Source organism: Pseudophryne corroboree, chromosome 9 (genome assembly GCF_028390025.1).
Source record: "Pseudophryne corroboree isolate aPseCor3 chromosome 9, aPseCor3.hap2, whole genome shotgun sequence".
NCBI lineage: Eukaryota > Metazoa > Chordata > Amphibia > Anura > Myobatrachidae > Pseudophryne > Pseudophryne corroboree.
In genome coordinates this window covers 374,227,980-374,250,382 of record NC_086452.1, presented here as the reverse complement: position 1 = coordinate 374,250,382, position 22,403 = coordinate 374,227,980, and the positions used below count along the sequence as shown (strand labels likewise).

Genomic DNA, 22,403 nt, shown 5'->3' with positions numbered 1-22,403 from the left:
TTTTGGATATGGGAGGCTCAACCTGTATTATTATTTATCACCAATAAATCACACATATTTCACTTATTTCTACAATACTGAGAATACGCATTCAGATAAAAATGTATTTTATCTTTAACATTGTCTGTTTGTGAGAATTAAATATATGTATAATACATAGAAATACATTTTGCAACTATTATATTTATTATAGGTTCTATAAATGATTACTATTCATATGTTAATCTAATTTTCTCCAATCTCTCTACTTCTCCATGGTTAATGAACCTTTCCAAACGCCATTTGCATTATATGAAGTTAATAGAGTGCGCACATTCAGCAGGCCTTCTAATTGTGCACAAATGGTGGCACGTTCCGCTAAACACTTCAGGTGAGTATTACAATGATAATGTAGTTATCAAAGATGATTTTTGTGTTTCACACAAGCAGACAAACAATGGTAGTCGCTCGGTCATTCCTGGAGATAATTATGTATCAGGTGCTGGAAAGGGGGAGGGGTCACAGACAAACAAAAGACAGAGAGGTGGAGGGTGCAAATCTCCACCACACACCTAGAAGAAGTTGCATTTATACAGGTGGGCTAAAACTTTTGTCCCTATTCATATACAGACGGGTCTATGTTTATCTTGACCTTTAACAGGATTAACTGAGACTGGGCAGTCGGACTTAATCCCCTGCTGTAATGACTTAGTCCCCTGCTGTATTGTTCTCTGTATTGTATTGCTGCTGAGAACAATAGATGAAGGGTTTATGTTAATAAACCATGTTGTGCCTAGGTGCAGCAAACTAGCCAAGATAACCGTGGACCCATCTGTATGTACATATCCAATCAAAGCAGTCCACCATGTTTTAATTGCCTCAGTGTGCACCCAGCTTTAGACTCTCATAAATTACCATCCACCTCTCAGCTCCCCTGTCCCTCCAAAGCTACTGGAGAAACTTGCCTACACCCACCTCACACACTTTCTTGACTCACACAGCTTATTGAATCCACTTCAGTCAGACTTTTGTTATTAACACTCAACAGAGACAGCACTGACTAAGGCAGGGAATGATTTAGGGGTCTATTTACTAAGCCATGGATGGAGATAAAGTGGACGGAGATAGAGTACCAGCCAATCAGCTCCTAACTGTCATTTTTCAAACTCAGCTTGTGGCATGGCAGTTAGACACTGATTGACTGGTACTTTATCTTTGTCCACTTTATCTCCATCCAAGGCTTAGAACATAGACCCCTTAATCTCTGTTATATCCAAAGGCCATAACTCACTTCTTATTTCTCAGCTGCATATGGATTGACCACTCCCTTGTCATAGGTCTTTTGGACACAGTCATATAGTGATTCTCATCCTATTTATCAAATCATTCGATCAGTGTTTGTTTTTCTTTATCCACTTCCTCTTCACTTCCTCTGTCAACTTATTGGATCCACTTCAGTGATGTCTTACAGTAATTTAATATAAATAGTTTGGAAAATAAACTTACCTGGCTGTCGATCCCAAGCATCAGGAGCATGGAGAAGAAGAGAATAGCCCAAAGGGGAGAGATAGGTAGTTGTGTCACTGCTTCCGGATACGCTAAGAATGCTAATCCTGGTCCTGTGATAAAAGAATGAGAGGTCTCACATTATTCACTGAAACCGCTAGTTAAAATGTAATAGTTGTATGTGTGTGTGTGTGTGTGTGTGTGTGTGTGTGTACAGTACACAATGTCATCAGTACTCACATGGCACTGGGTTTCCTGACTTGACCCTAATATGTTACAAAGATATCAATCTGCTTGACTCTTCTCTCTTATTGTGACTATGGAAGCACCAGCATAACAAATTTATCAATTACAGTATATGGAGTATTTACAATAGGGATCATTGTGCAATAATCCCACAACACAGTCAGTATCCAATAGCTCATTAATAGACCATGCCAGAAAGGGGGAAGGACTCAGATGTGTCACTGAGTTCATGGGACATTTAACTACAACACAGAAGGGGAGATGTATCAAGCCTAGGCGATAGATAAAGTGGAGAAGTTGCACATGGCAACCAATCAGCTTCTGTCATTAAATAGACTGTTCTAGATAAATGACAGAAGTTGATTGGTTGCTTTTGCAACTTCCCCACTTTATCTATCTCCACAGCTTGATACACCTCCACCAGAATGTGGTGCATGGGTGAGGATTTCTCAGGATTGTTATTTGGGCTCAGGATCCAGTACAGCAGAGCACCATGTTAACTCTTTCCAGAATGAGACTCAGGGCCATCTTAACATATAGGCACACTGGGCAGAGAACTAGGGACCTACAATTCTAAGGGCATTTGAGCAAGCGTAGGCTGTGACTTCCAGTCTGGTGCCTTATCTGCTCTGATTGTGAATTACATACAATCAGGGCAGCCAGGCAGCATTCTTTACCTGCCTCCAGCCTGCAGCCAGACACTGAATGGCTGTGAGCTTGCTGATTGGTGGATGGCTGGAGCTATCCAGCAAATAGAGTGCTGACAGCCATTTACTGTATGGAAGAACATTGAGAGATGGTGCAGGACCACAGGAGGGATAAATGGGTTCGGCATGAAATACTGGCTGTTGGGATGCCGGCAGTCACATGACTGACACCAGCATCCCAACATTGAAGATCCTGACGCTGAGGGGGTAAGTATTTTCACCCCCCGACCAACTTAAACCTAACCCTGTTCCTCCGGGGGTGGTGGCTAGGGCTAACACTCCAGGGGTGGTGGCTTGTGCTAACCCTCGTGGGGCAGCACCTAGTGCCTAACTCTAACCGCCCCTAGTGCCTAACCATAACCCCCCGGGCCCTATCCATAACAGTTACCCCAATACTTACCTTCGGGATGTCGGCTGTCAGTGTTCCGGCGCCAGTCTCCCGAGTGTTGTCAGGATTACAGGCGTCAGTCACATGCTAAACCATCACAGTTAAATTATGATTTTTCTAATTTATTCCTGTGAATGGGTGGGTAGGGGCCCCAGTGCATTGCTCTGCCGAGGGCCTTCAATGCTGTTAAGAGTACCCTGACTAGACTGCTAGTTTATAAGCTACCTTAAATCAAGAACCATAACCCTTATTCCTATGGTGGGATTTTCTCTCTTCACCTCTAGAGAACGTACACTAGTAAATGTTACACCTGTAGAAACAACAATATTTGTACCTGAAGCTGCAACTTGTGCAATCGGCCTTTTAGTCACATGTGCCATGAATCCAACAATAGAAAATATGACAAAGCCGGCAAACATACTTGTAGCGGAATTTATACAACAAACAATGACTGAGTCTCTAGAAAAGAGAAAATCAGGGTTTACTACAAGCACAATACAGTGAGGCATATTAATGTGAAACATCATATTACAATTCAGTAGATTATTCATCCGTATTTTAATGAAACAATAAACTGTAGGGTTGGCATGCAATGAATATTGAAAATTTCTACAAATTGAATTTTTTTTTCTCTTCTCCTATATTGCTTTCTGTCCTATAATGTCTTAAAATGGCTAGATGTGATAACGAAGATATATGTGCACTTGTGTGATCACAAGGCAAACAAATCATTTTCAGGGTGTCCTTGTACAAGGCACATTTTTGTATTAAGGGCCTAATTCAGCATGAGACGCATCTGCGATATGGTCACATGCTGAACTCCAGTGAGATGTGACAGCATCTCACTTATGCGAATGCTTGTGCCTAATTGACAGGCAGAGGCATTCGCAGGGTGGGTAGGGATGTCGACACAGCGATTTTGGGTCAGCGTGGCTGCATTGGGGGGGGGGTGCAGTCCGGACAATGCAGGTGTACCCAGACCGTTTGCGCGGCAGCCGCTGTGGCCCGAAACATGGTGAAGCGGGGGGAAGGGGGGGGGGGGGGGTTTCTGGCATGTGGGGTGGCCTTGCCCTGTGCTGGGTGGAACCCCACATGTTGGTGTAATGAGTTGTAGTTGTACAAATAGTTGCACAACTACAACTCCTGCTGAATTAGGCCCTAATGGGGTGTTCGCATCCTGAAGCCCTTCTGGAGTGTGTGCAGAAACCGCACTGCACGTGTGCACACAGTGAGATGCGACTGCATCTCACATATGCGAACACCTCTGCCTCATTGACAGGCAGAGGCATTCTCGGGATGGGAGGGGGCTTCGACGTGATGCTTTTGGGGCGCGTTGCAGCATTGGGGGGCACTGTTCAGACAGGTGTGTCTGGACCATTTGCAGAGCGGGCTACAGCGGCTTCGTCAGATAACACGCCGCCCCTATATGAGCCTAAATATGGCGGGTGTCCGTCTGCCTTCGCAGCTAGTCTGTACCTATGTAACTAGTACCTATTTGCATGTTAGCAGGGGGGGATTGTGGAGGGCCCAGCATGCGGGGTGGATTTACCTTGTGTTGGGCGTCCCCCGAGCATGCTAGTGTAAAGGGTTTTAGTTTTCGAGTTTTCGCACAACAACAACCCATGTTGAATTATGCCCTAAATAGTAGTATCTGCTACTGCTATCACTCACATGCTGGGGACCACCCAGCACAGGGCAAGGCCACCCAGCATGCTAATAGCAGGCAGCAATGCAATTGCATACCTCCCAACTTTGAAAGGGGAGGAAGAGGGACCCCTGCGCGGCGAAAAGGGGGCGTGGATTGCAGCGGAGGGGCGTGACATCGACCGAGTGGGTGTGGCTGAGGGCCACGGACCCGTTTTCGTCATTTTGGGGGCGTGCCCAGCGCTCCCCGATCAGCTGGGCAGCCCCCTGCTCCCCTCCCAGCATTGAATAGATGCCGTGGGCACGCGCACGGCATCTATTAAGTGATCAAAGGTGATCAAAGCCTTCCCCAACTGCCCCCCCGCCCGCGAGACACTGCGACCCGCGGGAGGGACAGCGGGACAGTGTCCGAATAGCAGGACTGTCCCGCTGAAATCGGGACAGTTGGGAGGTATGCAATTGCAATTCAATTGTGATCACATCGCTGAATAAAGGAAGTCCCATTGCTTGCACAACCTGGCTGCAAAGGCAGTAAGGCCACTGCCATTTTCTGTGATGCAGCAGCCGTGTTTGGCGTTACGTGGCCACCAGAAAATGGCCCGGACCCACCCCCTGTTCACTGCACCGTCCCCGCAATGCAGCATCGCCGCCCCACAAATGCCTCTCCCTGTCAATCAGGCAGAGGCGCCCCCATCACTGAGATGCGATCGCATCTCCCAAGCCCATGCATGCGCAGAGCGGCCCCTGCATGTGCGTACTGCGCCAGGACTCAGGGAAATGCTATCACATCGCAGCAGAGTCTGCTGCTGAATGAGGACCTAAATGTTCTTCTGCTGCTAATCTGCTTGTCCCCAGGTTTGAAGTGGTCAGTGATGCAACAATCTGTAGCCAATCAGATAATCAGAATGTTCATAGAAGTACAGAATATTTAAGGAAATGATTGTACTTTTCTTGTTGGATACAGTCACCCGTCTACTTGTGTTATTAGTTTAGGGAGGGCAGCAGTGTAATGTTGTGGGAAGGGAACTGAGGCAAGCAACAACCCATAGAGGGTAAAATGTTTCTGCTAAATAACTGCCCCATCAAACGCACCTTTGTACTGTATGTAATGTTTAGGAATTCATCTTGTTCTGTCGCAGGGACAGTTATAATGTCCTAGCACAATTTCCAGACATTTACAGTATGTTGTTCTTCTGTTTACTGAATTCCAAAGACTATAAAAACATTTACTTGCCTGTAAACATTATTGTGGAAGGGGTTGTAACTTCCAAGAGCAATTAATGATCCAAGTCCCAAGCCATAAGAGAAGAAGATTTGGGTAGCAGCATCCAGCCACACCTGCACCCAGAAGGAAAGCATTTGTTACAATCACAGTGACTCACAGCTGAGGAAACATACAGAGCAACAGGGCTTCTTCCGTACCTCTGAGTCAGACAGCTTGCTGAAATCTGGAGTGATATAAAATAAAATTCCATCCACTGCTCCGGGCAGGGTCACTCCACGGAAAAATAAAATGACCAACATGATGTAAGGGTAAGTGGCCGAGAAATAGACTACCTGTGGAGAGACAAAAACAATCTTACTGTACTTTCATTTTATTTATTTTGTTTTCAATTAGTTATCTTAGCTTGTATAATACTGTCCATTTTTCTGCTTATCTCTGTATTAACACTTTGTTAAATAAAGAAGGATCATAAGTAAAAGAGTTCCAGTTATTGAAATAATATTCATGTACTGTATGTAAGTACAAACCAGATTTCATATCTGATACGCAATTTAATAATAAAAGACAGATTTATGCAATATATGTAGAGAATGTGTACACTGTCCTAGAGCGTGCATTGGGGGTGTAGATCAGATGGATAGGAAGCCACTAACTCTCAGGTTCATTGTGAACTTCAACTTCACATTCCTCAGAGAGGGCCTGATTATGAGTCTGAAGCAAAGGGCAGACATACAGTATGTGTACCTTAGCGGCTGCCTGAATCTCTACATTATGCTAATGTGTCTGTCTATGTGAGCACCCTTGTGGCTTCCTGTGTATGCATCGCGATTAGAGATGAGCGGGTTCGATTCGTCGAGATCCGAACCCCCCCCCCCCGAACTTCACGTGGTTTACACGGGTCCGAGGCAGCCTCGGATCTTCCCGCCTAACACGCAAAACCCGAACTGGGGAAAACGTCATCATCCCGCTGTCGGATTCTCGCGAGATTCTGATTCCATATAAAGAGTCGCGCGTCACCGCCATTTTCACTCGTGCATTGTTGATTGAGCGGAGAGGACGTGGCTACGTTCTCTGCCTGAAAAGCTCCATATCCATGCTCAGTGTGCTGCACTGTGGGGAACAGTATATAGAAGTACAGTGCTGCATTGTGGTGACCACCAGTATATAGTAGTACAGTACAGTAGACCATAGCGTTATCTTGCAGCTCCGTGTCAGACTCAGTTCTATTCTCCGGATCAGTGCTCAATATCTGTGCTGCATTGTGGGGACCAGTATATAGTAGTACAGTGCTGCATTGTGGTGACCACCAGTATATAGTAGTAAAGTACAGTAGGCCATAGCGTTATCTTGCAGCTCCGTGTCAGACTCACTTCTATTCTCCGAGTCAGTGCTCAATATCTGTGCTGCATTGTGGGGACCAGTATATAGTAGTACAGTACAGTAGGCCATAGCGTTATCTTGCAGCTCTGTGTCAGACTCAGTTCTATTCTCCGGATCAGTGCTCAATATCTGTGCTGCATTGTGGGGACCAGTATATAGTAGTACAGTGCTGCATTGTGGTGACCACCAGTATATAGTAGTACAGTACAGTAGGCCATAGCGTTATCTTGCAGCTCTGTGTCAGACTCAGTTCTATTCTCCGGATCAGTGCTCAATATCTGTGCTGCATTGTGGGGACCAGTATATAGTAGTACAGTGCTGCATTGTGGTGACCACCAGTATATAGTAGTACAGCACAGTTGTCCATTGCTGTATCTTGCAGCTCCATGTCAGACTCAGTTCTATTCTCCGGCTCAGTGCTCAATATCTGTGCTGCATTGTGGGGACCAGAATCTAGTAGTACAGTGCTGCATTGTGGTGACCACCAGTATACAGTAGTACAGTACAGTAGGCCATAGCGTTATCTTGCAGCTCCGTGTCAGACTCAGTTCTATTCTCCGGATCAGTGCTCAATATCTGTGCTGCATTGTGGGGACCAGTATACTACAGTACAATAGTCCAGTGTTGTTCTCGCTGCTCGGTGTCAGTTCTCCGTAGTATCATCAGTGATCAGTATAATCAGTTCTCAGTATAATCAGTGCGCTGTTAGACGTGAGCCCGTTTTCTGCCATTAGTGCATTGGGATTTAGACAATTGATGAAGTTATTGTGTCCCCGGTACAAAATCCTATCTAGATTCCACTTCACTAGACAGGCGATAGTGAGATTTTACCAATTAATATCAGTGATTTATAATTATTAATTACAGTGATCTTGCCAAATAATTCCAGTGATTTTGTCATTTTCTTCCAGTGATTTGGACAAATAATACCATTGATTAGAACAAATAATTCCTGTGATTTTGTCATTTTCTTCCAGTGATTTGGACCAATAATATCATTGATTAGAACAAATAATTCCTGTGATTTTGTCATTTTCTTCCAGTGATTTGGACCAATAATACCATTGATTAGAACTAATAATTCCTGTGATTTTGTCATTTTCTTCCAGTGATTTGGACCAATAATACCATTGATTAGAACGAATAATTCCTGTGATTTTGTAATTTTCTTCCAGTGATTTGGACCAATAATACCATTGATTAGAACAAATAATTCCTGTGATTTTGTCATTTTCTTCCAGTAATTTGGACCAATAATACCATTGATCAGAACGAATAATTCCTGTGATTTTGTAATTTTCTTCCAGTGATTTGGACCAATAATACCATTGATTAGAACGAATAATTCCTGTGATATTGAGGTGTTTGTGTCACTTAGCTTAGCCATCCAGCGACCACAGTGCACCTCTTTTTCTCTTTTCTTTGCATCATGTGCTGTTTGGGGCCAATTTTTTTAAGTGCCATCCTGTCTGACACTGCAGTGCCACTCCTAGATGGGCCAGGTGTTTGTGCCGGCCGCTTGGGTCGCTTAGCTTAGTCATCCAGCGGCCTCGGTGCAAATTTTAGGACTAAAAATAATATTGTGAGGTGTTCAGAATAGACTGGAAATGAGTGGAAATTATGGTTATTGAGGTTAATAATACTAAAGGATCAAAATTACCCCCAAATTCTACGATTTAAGCTGTTTTTGAGGGGTTCTTGAAAAAAAAACACCCGAATCCAAAACACACCCGAATCCAACAAAAACTTTTAAGGGAGGTTTTGCCAAAACGTGTCCGAATCCAAAACACGGCCGCGGAACCGAATCCAAAACCAAAACACAAAACCCGAAAAATTTCCGGGCACATCACTAATCGCGATGCCCACTGATTTTTCCAGCTACAGCTGCCATCATAGCATTGGCAATTACTGTGCATATACCTAAAAATGATCCACCAGAAACTAGTGTCCCATCTCTATCTACAGACCTCAAACAAGCAATTAAATCAGGCCTCACACTCACAACACTCCCTTAACACTCCTAACAGGGACATCTGGTCTGCCTGTCCATGCATTCATGGCTCACAAAGTTGCCTGCTCGGAAATGATAATTTAATGGATGCAGAAAAGCAGCCACGCATGGTGCAAATTGCCATTACCACGTCCTCCATCTAGGTGCATATGCATGGTGCAGCGCATGAATAGACTGAAAATAATACTGGGCTGCGCCCGCTTTCGGACTGTCGTCTAGCTCAGAATTTGCCCCAGAATGTGCACACAGCACATTAGCTTTTGCTGGTGCTGTAGAACCTGTCCAGCTCCCAGTACTCATTACCAGTATTCAGCTATTAGAAATGAGCATGGCAGTTAACGTTAACATGTTTGGGGGTCTATTTACTAAGTCTTGGACGGAGATAAAGGGGACGGAGATACAGTACCAACCAATCAGCTCCTAACTGACATTTTTCAAACCAGGCAGTTAGCAGCTGATTGGCTGGAACTTTATCTCCGTCCACTCTATCTCCATCAAAGGCTTAGTAAATAGACCCCTTAATCTGTAGTAGTCCTATAAGGCAAATTTTATTTAAATCCCCCAGACTAAACAGTCTTTTTACAATTGTAATTCAGTTTTGGAAATGTTGTAGCCATAGACTATATCCAATATTATATCAATGGCTACAAGATCCATTACAATTTATAAATATCATCTTTGTAATATTCTATATAGTCAAACCTCACCCCCAAATCATATATGTGTGTATAATTCTGTCTCCGAGACTAGCCAGTATCTCCCCAGCCACTGACCTCACCGCATATCGTTGCTTGGGATATAGGAAAGCAATTCATCAAAGTTTGGTAAGTAAAGATTACTGGGCTGTGTATGGATCATCAGATCTACATTATAGATCTACATTTGTGGGTGTCATTTTTGGCGTCAAAGGACGTGGAAACCCAATTAGTGTACTGCTACTGATGCCCTCGGCACAGGTTACTATACCCGATCGTAGTCCATGTGGATGGTAAGGTATGAAAAAGTTGGTCAAAATGCTAAAACCCCCCCAAAAGCTGTGTCAAACATATGTGTGTCGACCATTTGCACCTATGTACCTTTTGTACGTGTCGACCATAAGCACTGTCGACCTTTTACATGTTGACCTTTTGACCATGTCAACCCACTGCATGGCAACCATTAGTGGTCGATCTAATGACTGTCAACCCTAACATGGTCTACCTAGAGCCCGGATACCTACTGGGCCACATAGCAAAACTTTAAAGAGTTCCTCTAGCTGCATTTTTCCAAAGACTGCACCCAATGTGACCTTATAATTAGCACAAAACAGGCAATTTGAGAATGCAGGCAGTTATACAGTATTTCAGATCTACAGCATACCAAAGCACGGATATACTAGGATAATAGTAATATGCTGCAATAGGAAAGATCTTCCGTTGACACAATTTAACAGGAAACCATCATTGGCTTACTACATTCTGTTCATGTGTAACCCAGGTCATAAATCTGTACTGCAAGCCTGGAGTTTATTAAAGAAAAAAAAAGATACACCCCAAAAAAGTTGTTAAAAAATATTCTGAAATAGCTATAGCAATACGAGGATTGTGGCAGAAAAGGTAACTCTGTGATCATACTAAAATAGGCTTTCCCATCCTTTGTACTGGGACCTGGCAGAACTCACTTTATACTCTACGCTGCTTTTAAATCCAGACAATTGTAAAATGTTGAAACGGTTATCCTTGACTTCATTGATAGTAGATCCAAGGTAGAACTTCCCCTGCGTGTTCTCTGAATCTGATACAGTAGGTAGTACAGTAGAGTGTGTTTGTATAATTGCTAACAGAACAATGACAGTACAGAGATGTATAAATATGCTGTTATGGCTACATAATTGGAAATACACGTTGATGAAAATAAAGGTAGCCAGCTACACCTGTTCCTGATTGGTTGATTGCAAATTATCTCTGAAGCTGATAGGTGCTTTATTTGGTGCTTGTGTTTATATATTATATTTGTATGTGCATATTACGTATATCGATATTATTTTTTTACACATGGAGATTGTACCTTCTGTAATAGAGGTTTTAATTTTTTATTAAACTGACAAAACCTAATATCAAATTTTGAAAGCAAACATAGTTTACTTGGGTGTAATTGTATGTGAAATAGGTCTGGCCTGGCTAAGATGCCAGATGCCCCCCACCCAGCACAGTCTGCCCATGACGGGAACACTTGCCTTCTGCAGCACCGTGAGCTGCTTCTTCCCCATACTCAGCTTAGCCCCAATGGACACAAAATATGTACACTTTGTCATTAATAACTTAGGTGCAGTGGTCTAAGCTGACATTAGTTTACATATAGTGGAATTGCTAGGATTACTATAAAGTGGCAAATAGCTCATGTATTAAGTGTTTGACTATAGTAGTTGAGGTTGCGAGTTCAAGTCTCCTGCAAGGCATACTGACCATTGTGTGTTTTAAATAAAAGGGGATTTAAATAAAAGTTATTATTGTTAAGGTGCACTTACTTTAGTACAGATAGCTCACAATTTAGGGCGTAATTCAGATCTGATCACTGCTGTGCGTTTTCACACAGCATGCGGTTAGATCTGAACTGCGCATACGTGTGAGCCACAATGCACCGGCGCATCGCATAACAACACTGGGCATTGGTGCATAGCGATGGGATGGTGCGAAAAATCTGAACGCACGGGCGTTCGCAAGGTGATTGACAGGAAGAGGCCGTTTGTGGGTGGCAAATTACCATTTTACAAGAGTGTTCAGAAAAATGCAGGCGAGACCAGGCGTTTGCCGTTTTCAGGGAGGGTGTCTGACGTCAGCTCCGGCCCTGATCAGCAGGAAACAATCGCAGCGGCTGAGTAAGTCCTGGGCTGCTTAGAGACCTTATACCCTCCCCCTCTGGGCGGTGACTATTTGATCGCAGTGCAGCAAAAAACGCAGCCCAGCGATCAGATCTGAATTACCCCCTTAGTGTCTTGGGATAGGAGGTTTGGAGTTCAGTTCTCTTGCTTGGGCTGTTGTGTCTGTTAATAAGCGGGATGAAGTCAGTGACGATTTTCTTTACCATGGTGTAAGCACATGCCATATAACAGTTAAATGTCTGACAATGAACTATGTGGTTTGGATTTGAAACCCCTACAAGTTGAGTTGTGATATATGTGTTTTAGAACAGAGAATGATGTACATTTCTGTGTTGTTTTCATATTTATTATATTTGTATTGTAATAGTATAGCCTAGGAGGTAGGAGGGCTCAGTAATAGAAAGGGAAGGAGTCAAAAGAAATTCCAGTTCCACCCCCGGGTCAGCAGTCAGAGGCTTAGCCATTCAGAGGCCTGGCTGAGCAGCTACGCCTCCTGAAACTGTGCTTGATGGTCTGGATGTACAGCAAGATGTGATGTCATGATGTCACGTCACTCGTATTGGTGGAGGCTGGGAGGCACTTGAAGAGCCAAGTGAAGGACACCAGGAGCTGGAGAGCCTGCGTACGTTAAATGCCAGGTGCCAATTTTTGGACCCGGTTTGGCCCTGATGTGATATACTGTATGACTGACCAAAACCAAGTGCATACAAAGCTGGTATTTTGAGATGCACACAGCTTAGTTTATGGTCTTAAATTTTCAAATTTTTTGTGTATTTTGTTTACAGCCAATTGTGTCCAATATGCATCTAAGTCAGGATCAAGCCGTAACCGTTTATTTTCCTAGCAACTGCACTCCTCTTATATCACGATTATTGAGAAATAAAATAGTTTACAAATATTTTTCATAAATATTGGCATACAAAGAATATATAATATAATAAGTATATAAGAGGAAGCTACAGTGTTATAGGTTAAACTCATCGGGTCACCTGGTTTTTGGTTTCAAAATAATGGAAGTGCTAAGGGCCTGATTCATGTTGTATGTAAGTAAAGTAAAAAAGCAAACAACTGGGCAAAACCATGTTGCACTGCAGTTGGGGCAGATGTAACATGTGCAGAGAGAGTTAGATTTGGGTGTGGTGTATTCAAACTGAAATCTAAATTGCAGTGTAAAAAATAAGATTTTACTTACCGATAAATCTATTTCTCGTAGTCCGTAGTGGATGCTGGGACTCCGTAAGGACCATGGGGAATAGCGGCTCCGCAGGAGACAGGGCACAAGAATAAAAGCATTAGGATCAGGTGGTGTGCACTGGCTCCTCCCCCTATGACCCTCCTCCAAGCCTCAGTTAGGATACTGTGCCCGGACGAGCGTACATAATAAGGAAGGATATTGAATCCCGGGTAAGACTCATACCAGCCACACCAATCACACCGTACAACTCGTGATCTGAACCCAGTTAACAGTATGATAACAACGAAGGAGCCTCTGAACAGATGGCTCACAACAACAATAACCCGATTTAGTTAACAATAACTATGTACAAGTATTGCAGACAATCCGCACTTGGGATGGGCGCCCAGCATCCACTACGGACTACGAGAAATAGATTTATCGGTAAGTAAAATCTTATTTTCTCTGACGTCCTAGTGGATGCTGGGACTCCGTAAGGACCATGGGGATTATACCAAAGCTCCCAAACGGGCGGGAGAGTGCGGATGACTCTGCAGCACCGAATGAGAGAACTCCAGGTCCTCCTCAGCCAGGGTATCAAATTTGTAGAATTTAGCAAACGTGTTTGCCCCTGACCAAGTAGCTGCTCGGCAAAGTTGTAAAGCCGAGACCCCTCGGGCAGCCGCCCAAGATGAGCCCACTTTCCTTGTGGAATGGGCTTTTACAGATTTTGGCTGTGGCAGGCCTGCCACAGAATGTGCAAGCTGAATTGTACTACAAATCCAACGAGCAATAGTCTGCTTAGAAGCAGGAGCACCCAGCTTGTTGGGTGCATACAGGATAAACAGCGAGTCAGACTTTCTGACTCCAGCCGTCCTGGAAACATATATTTTCAGGGCCCTGACAACGTCAAGTAACTTGGAGTCCTCCAAGTCCCTAGTAGCCGCAGGCACCACAATAGGTTGGTTCATGTGAAAAGCAGAAACCACCTTAGGGAGAAATTGAGGACGAGTCCTCAATTCTGCCCTGTCAGAATGAAAAATTAAGTAAGGGCTTTTATATGATAAAGCCGCCAATTCTGACACACGCCTGGCTGAAGCCATGGCTAACAGCATCGTCACCTTCCATGTGAGATATTTTAAGTCCACAGTGGTGAGTGGTTCAAACCAATGTGACTTAAGGAACCTCAAAACAACATTGAGATCCCAAGGTGCCACTGGAGGCACAAAAGGAGGTTGTATATGCAGTACCCCTTTTACAAATGTCTGAACTTCAGGTACTGAAGCCAGTTCTTTCTGGAAGAAAATCGACAGGGCCGAAATTTGAACCTTAATGGACCCTAATTTTAGGCCCATAGACAGTCCTGTTTGCAGGAAATGAAGGAAACGACCCAGTTGAAATTCCTCTGTAGGGGCCTTCTTGGCCTCACACCACGCAACATATTTTCGCCAAATGCGGTGATAATGTTTTGCGGTTACATCCTTCCTGGCTTTGACCAGGGTAGGGATGACTTCATCTGGAATGCCTTTTTCCTTCAGGATCCGGCGTTCAACCGCCATGCCGTCAAACGCAGCCGCGGTAAGTCTTGGAACAGACAAGGCCCCTGCTGGAGCAGGTCCTTTCTTAGAGGTAGAGGCCACGGGTCTTCCATGAGCATCTCCTGAAGTTCCGGGTACCAAGTCCTTCTTGGCCAATACGGAACCACGAGTATCGTTCTTACTCCTCTCCTTCTTATGATTCTCAGTACTTTTGGTATGAGAGGCAGAGGAGGGAACACATACACTGACTGGTACACCCACGGTGTCACCAGAGCGTCCACCGCTATTGCCTGAGGGTCCCTTGACCTGGCGCAATATCTGTCTAATTTTTTGTTTAGACGTGACGCCATCATGTCCACCTTTGGTTTTTCCCAACGGTTTACAATCAGGTGGAAGACTTCTGGGTGAAGTCCCCACTCTCCCGGGTGAAGGTCGTGTCTGCTGAGGAAGTCTGCTTCCCAGTTGTCCACTCCCGGAATGAACACTGCTGACAGAGCTATCACATGATTTTCCGCCCAGCGAAGAATCCTTGCAGCCTCTGCCATTGCCCTCCTGCTTCTCGTGCCGCCCTGTCTGTTTACGTGGGCGACTGACGTGATGTTGTCCGATTGGATCAATACCGCCTGACCCTGAAGCAGGGGTTTCGCTTGACTTAGGGCATTGTAAATGGCCCGTAGTTCCAGAATGTTTATATGAAGAGATGTTTCCATGCTTGACCACAAGCCCTGGAAGTTTTTTCCCTGTGTGACTGCTCCCCAGCCTCTCAGGCTTGCATCCGTGGTCACCAGGATCCAATCCTGAATGCCGAATCTGCGGCCCTCTAGAAGATGAGCACTCTGCAACCACCACAGGAGAGACACCCTTGTCTTTGGTGACAGGGTTATCCGCTGCTGCATCTGAAGATGCGAACCGGACCATTTGTCCAGTAGATCCCACTGCAACGTTCTTGCATGGAATCTTCCGAATGGAATTGCTTCGTAAGAAGCCACCATTTTTCCCAGGACCCTCGTGCACTGATGCACTGACACCTGGGCTGGTTTTAGGAGGTTCCTGACTAGCTCGGATAACTCCTTGGCCTTCTCCTCTGGGAGAAAAACCTTCTTCTGGACTGTGTCCAGAATCATTCCTAGGAACAGAAGACGTGTCGTTGGAATCAGCTGCGATTTTGGAATATTTAGGATCCACCCGTGCTGACGTAACACTATCTGAGATAGTGCTACTCCGACTTCTAACTGTTCCCTGGACCTTGCCCTTTTCAGGAGATCGTCCAAGTAAGGGATAATTAATACGCCTTTTCTTCGAAGAAGAATCATCATTTCGGCCATTACCTTGGTAAAGACCCGAGGTGCCGTGGACAACCCAAACTGCAGCGTCTGAAACTGATAATGACAGTCTTGTACTACAAACCTGAGATACCCTTGGTGAGAAGGGTAGATTGGGACGTGGAGATAAGCATCTTTGATGTCCAGAGACACCATATAGTCCCCTTCTTCCAGGTTCGCTATCACCGCTCTGAGTGATTCCATCTTGAATTTGAACCTTTTTATGTAAGTGTTCAAGGATTTCAGATTTAAAATTGGTCTCACCGAGCCGTCCGGCTTCGGTACCACAAACAGCGTGGAATAATACCCCTTTCCTTGTTGTAGGAGGGGTACCTTGATTATCACCTGCTGGGAATACAGCTTGTGAATGGCTTCCAGAACTGCCTCCCTGTCGGAGGGAGACTTTGGCAGAGCAGACTTCAGGAACCGGCGAGGGGGAAACGCCTCGAATTCCAGTTTGTACCCCTGCGATACTACCTGTAGAATCCAGGGATCCACTTGCGAGTGAGCCCACTGCGCGTTGAAATTCTTGAGACGGGCCCCCACCAAGTCTGAGTCTGCTTGTAAAGCCCCAGCGTCATGCTGAAGACTTGGCAGAAGCAGGGGAAGGCTTCTGATCCTGGGAAGCGGCTGCATGGTGCAGTCTTTTTCCCCTTCCTCTGCCCCGGGGCAGAAAGGAATGGCCTTTTGCTCGCTTGTATTTATGGGAACGAAAGGACTGAGTTTGAAAAGACGGTGTCTTTTTCTGTTGATGTGAAGTGACCTGGGGTAAGAAGGTGGACTTTCCAGCCGTTGCCGTGGCCACCAGGTCCGAAAGACCAGCCCCAAATAACTCCTCCCCTTTATACGGCAATACTTCCATATGTCGTTTGGAATCCGCATCCCCTGACCACTGACGCGTCCATAACGTTCTTCTGGCAGAGATGGACATAGCACTTACTCTTGATGCCAGGGTGCAAATATCCCTCTGTGCATCACGCATATATAGTAATGCATCCTTCAAATGCTCTATAGTTAACAATATATTATCCCTATCCAGGGTATCAATATTTTCAGTCAGGGAATCCGACCACGCGACTCCAGCACTGCACATCCAGGCTGAAGCGATTGCTGGTCGCAGTATAACACCAGTATGTGTGTATATACTTTTTAGGATATTTTCCAGCCTTCTATCAGTTGGTTCTTTGAGGGTGGCCGTATCAGGAGACGGTAACGCTACTTGTTTAGATAAACGTGTGAGCGCCTTATCTACCCTAGGGGGTGTTTCCCAACGTGTCCTAACCTCTGATTGGAAAGGATATAGTGCCAATAATTTATTAGAAATTAGCAGTTTTTTGTCGGGAGAAACCCACGCTTTATCACATACCTCATTCAATTCATCTGACTCAGGAAAAACTATTGGTAGTTTTTTCACCCCCCACATAATACCCTTCTTAGTGGTATTTGTAGTGTCAGAAATGTGCAATGCTTCCTTCATTGCCGTGATCATGTAACGTGTGGCCCTACTGGACATTACGTTCGACTCATCACCGTCGACACTAGACTCCGTATCTGTGTCTGGGTCTGTGTCGACCCACTGAGGTAACGGGCGTTTTAGGGCCCCTGACGGTGTCTGAGACGCCTGGACAGGCACTAATTGATTTGCCGGCTGTCTCATGTCGTCAACAGTTTTCTGCAAAGTGTTGACATTATCACTTAATTGTTTGAACACGATCATCCAGTCAGGTGTCGACTCCCTAGGGGGTGACATCACTAACGCAGGCAATTGCTCCGCCTCCACATCATTTTCCTCCTCATACATGTCGACACACACGTACCGACACACAGCACACACACCGGGAATGCTCTGATAGAGGACAGGACCCCACGAGCCCTTTGGAGAGACAGAGGGAGAGTCTGCCAGCACACACCCAGCGCTATATATATTATATATACAGGGATAACCTTATATAAGTGTTATTCCCTTATAGCTGCTGTTTATATTGTCATTTGCTGCCAATAGTGCCCCCCCTTCTCTTTTCTACCCTGATTCTGAAGCAGGACTGCAGGGGAGAGTCAGGGAGCCGTCCTTCCAGCGGAACTGTGAGGGAAAATGGCGCTTGTGTGCTGAGGAGATAGGCTCCGCCCCTTCACGACGTCCTTATCTCCCGCTTTTTTGTGTAAAAATGGCAGGGGTTAAAATACATCCATATAGCCCAGGAGCTATATGTGATGTATTCTTTTGCCACCTAAGGTATTATCATTTATATTGCGTCTCAGGGCGCTCCCCCCCAAGCGCCCTGCACCCTCAGTGACCGGAGTGTGAAGTGTGCTGAGAGCAATGGCGCACAGCTGCGGTGCTGTGCGCTACCTTAGTCTGAAGACAGGATTGTCTTCTGCCGCCGATTTCACCGGACCTCTTCGTCTCTTCTGGCTCTGTAAGGGGGACGGCGGCGCGGCTCCGGTGACCCATCCAGGCTGTACCTGTGATCGTCCCTCTGGAGCTAATGTCCAGTAGCCTAAGAAGCCCAATCCACTCTGCACGCAGGTGAGTTCGCTTCTTCTCCCCTTAGTCCCACGATGCAGTGAGCCTGTTGCCAGCAGGACTCACTGAAAATAAAAAACCTAAATTAAACTTTTATTCTAAGCAGCTCAGGAGAGCCACCTAGCCTGCACCCTTCTCGTTCGGGCACAAAAATCTAACTGAGGCTTGGAGGAGGGTCATAGGGGGAGGAGCCAGTGCACACCACCTGATCCTAAAGCTTTTATTCTTGTGCCCTGTCTCCTGCGGAGCCGCTATTCCCCATGGTCCTTACGGAGTCCCAGCATCCACTAGGATGTCAGAGAAATAAAGCTGCCTAACATATGTGGGCTACATGCAAAAGCAGCTAGGATTAGATGAGCGGGTTCGGTTTCTCTGAATCCGAACCCGCCAGAACTTCATGTTTTTTTTCACGGGTCCGAGCGACTCGGATCTTCCCGCCTTGCTCGGTTAACCCGAGCGCGCCCGAACGTCATCATGACGCTGTCGGATTCTCGCGAGGCTCGGATTCTATCGCGAGACTCGGATTCTATATAAGGAGCCGCGCGTCGCCGCCATTTTCACACGTGCATTGAGATTGATAGGGAGAGGACGTGGCTGGCGTCCTCTCCGTTTCGAATTAGAATAGATTAGAGAGACACTTGATTTACTAATTTTGGGGAGCATTAGGAGTACTCAGTAGTGTACAGTGCAGAGTTTTGCTGATAGTGACCAGTGACCACCACTTTTATTTATAATCCGTTCTCTGCCTGAAAAAAGCGATACACAGCACACAGTGACTCAGTCACATACCATATCTGTGTGCACTGCTCAGGCTCAGGCCAGTGTGCTGCATCATCTATTATCTATATATAATATTATATATATCTGTCTGACTGCTCAGCTCACACAGCTTATAATTGTGGGGGAGACTGGGGAGCACTACTGCAGTGCCAGTTATAGGTTATAGCAGGAGCCAGGAGTACATAATATAATCCGTTCTCTGCCTGAAAAAAGCGATACACAGCACACAGTGACTCAGTCACATACCATATCTGTGTGCACTGCTCAGGCTCAGGCCAGTGTGCTGCATCATCTATTATCTATATATAATATTATATATATCTGTCTGACTGCTCAGCTCACACAGCTTATAATTGTGGGGGAGACTGGGGAGCACTACTGCAGTGCCAGTTATAGGTTATAGCAGGAGCCAGGAGTACATAATATTATATTAAAATTAAACAGTGCACACTTTTGCTGCAGGAGTGCCACTGCCAGTGTGACTAGTTACCAGTGACCTGACCACCAGTATATAAAATTAGTAGTATACTATCTCTTTATCAACCAGTCTATATTAGCAGCAGACACAGTACAGTGCGGTAGTTCACGGCTGTGGCTACCTCTGTGTCGGCACTCGGCAGCCCGTCCATAATTGTATATACCACCTAACCGTGTTTTTTTTTTCTTTCTTTATACATACATACTAGTTACGAGTATACTATCTCTTTATCAACCAGTCTATATATTAGCAGCAGACACAGTACAGTGCGGTAGTTCACGGCTGTGGCTACCTCTGTGTCGGCACTCGGCAGCCCGTCCATAATTGTATATACCACCTAACCGTGGTTTTTTTTTCTTTCTTTATACATACATACTAGTTACGAGTATACTATCTCTTTATCAACCAGTCTATATATTAGCAGCAGACACAGTACAGTGCGGTAGTTCACGGCTGTGGCTACCTCTGTGTCGGCACTCGGCAGCCCGTCCATAATTGTATATACCACCTAACCGTGGTTTTTTTTTCTTTCTTTATACATACATATTAGTTACGAGTATACTATCTCTTTATCAACCAGTCTATATATTAGCAGCAGACACAGTACAGTGCGGTAGTTCACGGCTGTGGCTACCTCTGTGTCGGCACTCGGCAGCCCGTCCATAATTGTATATACCACCTAACCGTGGTTTTTTTTTCTTTCTTTATACATACATACTAGTTACGAGTATACTATCTCTTTATCAACCAGTCTATATATTAGCAGCAGACACAGTACAGTGCGGTAGTTCACGGCTGTGGCTACCTCTGTGTCGGCACTCGGCAGCCCGTCCATAATTGTATATACCACCTAACCGTGTTTTTTTTTTCTTTCTTTATACATACATACTAGTTACGAGTATACTATCTCTTTATCAACCAGTCTATATATTAGCAGCAGACACAGTACAGTGCGGTAGTTCACGGCTGTGGCTACCTCTGTGTCGGCACTCGGCAGCCCGTCCATAATTGTATACTAGTATCCAATCCATCCATCTCCATTGTTTACCTGAGGTGCCTTTTAGTTGTGCCTATTAAAATATGGAGAACAAAAATGTTGAGGTTCCAAAATTAGGGAAAGATCAAGATCCACTTCCACCTCGTGCTGAAGCTGCTGCCACTAGTCATGGCCGAGACGATGAAATGCCAGCAACGTCGTCTGCCAAGGCCGATGCCCAATGTCATAGTACAGAGCATGTCAAATCCAAAACACCAAATATCAGTAAAAAAAGGACTCCAAAACCTAAAATAAAATTGTCGGAGGAGAAGCGTAAACTTGCCAATATGCCATTTACCACACGGAGTGGCAAGGAACGGCTGAGGCCCTGGCCTATGTTCATGGCTAGTGGTTCAGCTTCACATGAGGATGGAAGCACTCAGCCTCTCGCTAGAAAAATGAAAAGACTCAAGCTGGCAAAAGCAGCACAGCAAAGAACTGTGCATTCTTCGAAATCCCAAATCCACAAGGAGAGTCCAATTGTGTCGGTTGCGATGCCTGACCTTCCCAACACTGGACGTGAAGAGCATGCACCTTCCACCATTTGCACGCCCCCTGCAAGTGCTGGAAGGAGCACCCGCAGTCCAGTTCCTGATAGTCAGATTGAAGATGTCAGTGTTGAAGTACACCAGGATGAGGAGGATATGGGTGTTGCTGGCGCTGGGGAGGAAATTGACCAGGAGGATTCTGATGGTGAGGTGGTTTGTTTAAGTCAGGCACCCGGGGAGACACCTGTTGTCCGTGGGAGGAATATGGCCATTGACATGCCAGGTGAAAATACCAAAAAAATCAGCTCTTCGGTGTGGAGGTATTTCACCAGAAATGCGGACAACAGGTGTCAAGCCGTGTGTTCCCTTTGTCAAGCTGTAATAAGTAGGGGTAAGGACGTTAACCACCTCGGAACATCCTCCCTTATACGTCACCTGCAGCGCATTCATAATAAGTCAGTGACAAGTTCAAAAACTTTGGGTGACAGCGGAAGCAGTCCACTGACCAGTAAATCCCTTCCTCTTGTAACCAAGCTCACGCAAACCACCCCACCAACTCCCTCAGTGTCAATTTCCTCCTTCCCCAGGAATGCCAATAGTCCTGCAGGCCATGTCACTGGCAATTCTGACGAGTCCTCTCCTGCCTGGGATTCCTCCGATGCATCCTTGCGTGTAACGCCTACTGCTGCTGGCGCTGCTGTTGTTGCCGCTGGGAGTCGATGGTCATCCCAGAGGGGAAGTCGTAAGCCCACTTGTACTACTTCCAGTAAGCAATTGACTGTTCAACAGTCCTTTGTGAGGAAGATGAAATATCACAGCAGTCATCCTACTGCAAAGCGGATAACTGAGGCCTTGACAACTATGTTGGTGTTAGACGTGCGTCCGGTATCCGCCGTTAGTTCACAGGGAACTAGACAATTTATTGAGGCAGTGTGCCCCCGTTACCAAATACCATCTAGGTTCCACTTCTCTAGGCAGGCGATACCGAGAATGTACACGGACGTCAGAAAAAGACTCACCAGTGTCCTAAAAAATGCAGTTGTACCCAATGTCCACTTAACCACGGACATGTGGACAAGTGGAGCAGGGCAGGGTCAGGACTATATGACTGTGACAG

At 45.4% G+C, this 22,403-nt stretch overlaps 1 protein-coding gene across 3 annotated transcripts in view; it reads right to left on the bottom strand.

The window, feature by feature from the left end:
• The window catches only part of SLC6A1 (solute carrier family 6 member 1), a 317,457-nt gene that overhangs the window by 56,596 nt on the left and 238,458 nt on the right, over window positions 1-22,403 (bottom strand). For all 3 annotated transcript variants that reach the window (XM_063940752.1, XM_063940754.1, XM_063940753.1), the window contains exons 7-10: window positions 5,893-6,027; window positions 5,705-5,808; window positions 3,161-3,285; window positions 1,486-1,598 (exon numbers count right to left, since the gene is read on the bottom strand). In XM_063940752.1, the coding sequence (XP_063796822.1) occupies window positions 1,486-1,598; window positions 3,161-3,285; window positions 5,705-5,808; window positions 5,893-6,027 (477 nt within the window). The remainder of the gene's footprint in view (window positions 1-1,485; window positions 1,599-3,160; window positions 3,286-5,704; window positions 5,809-5,892; window positions 6,028-22,403) is intronic.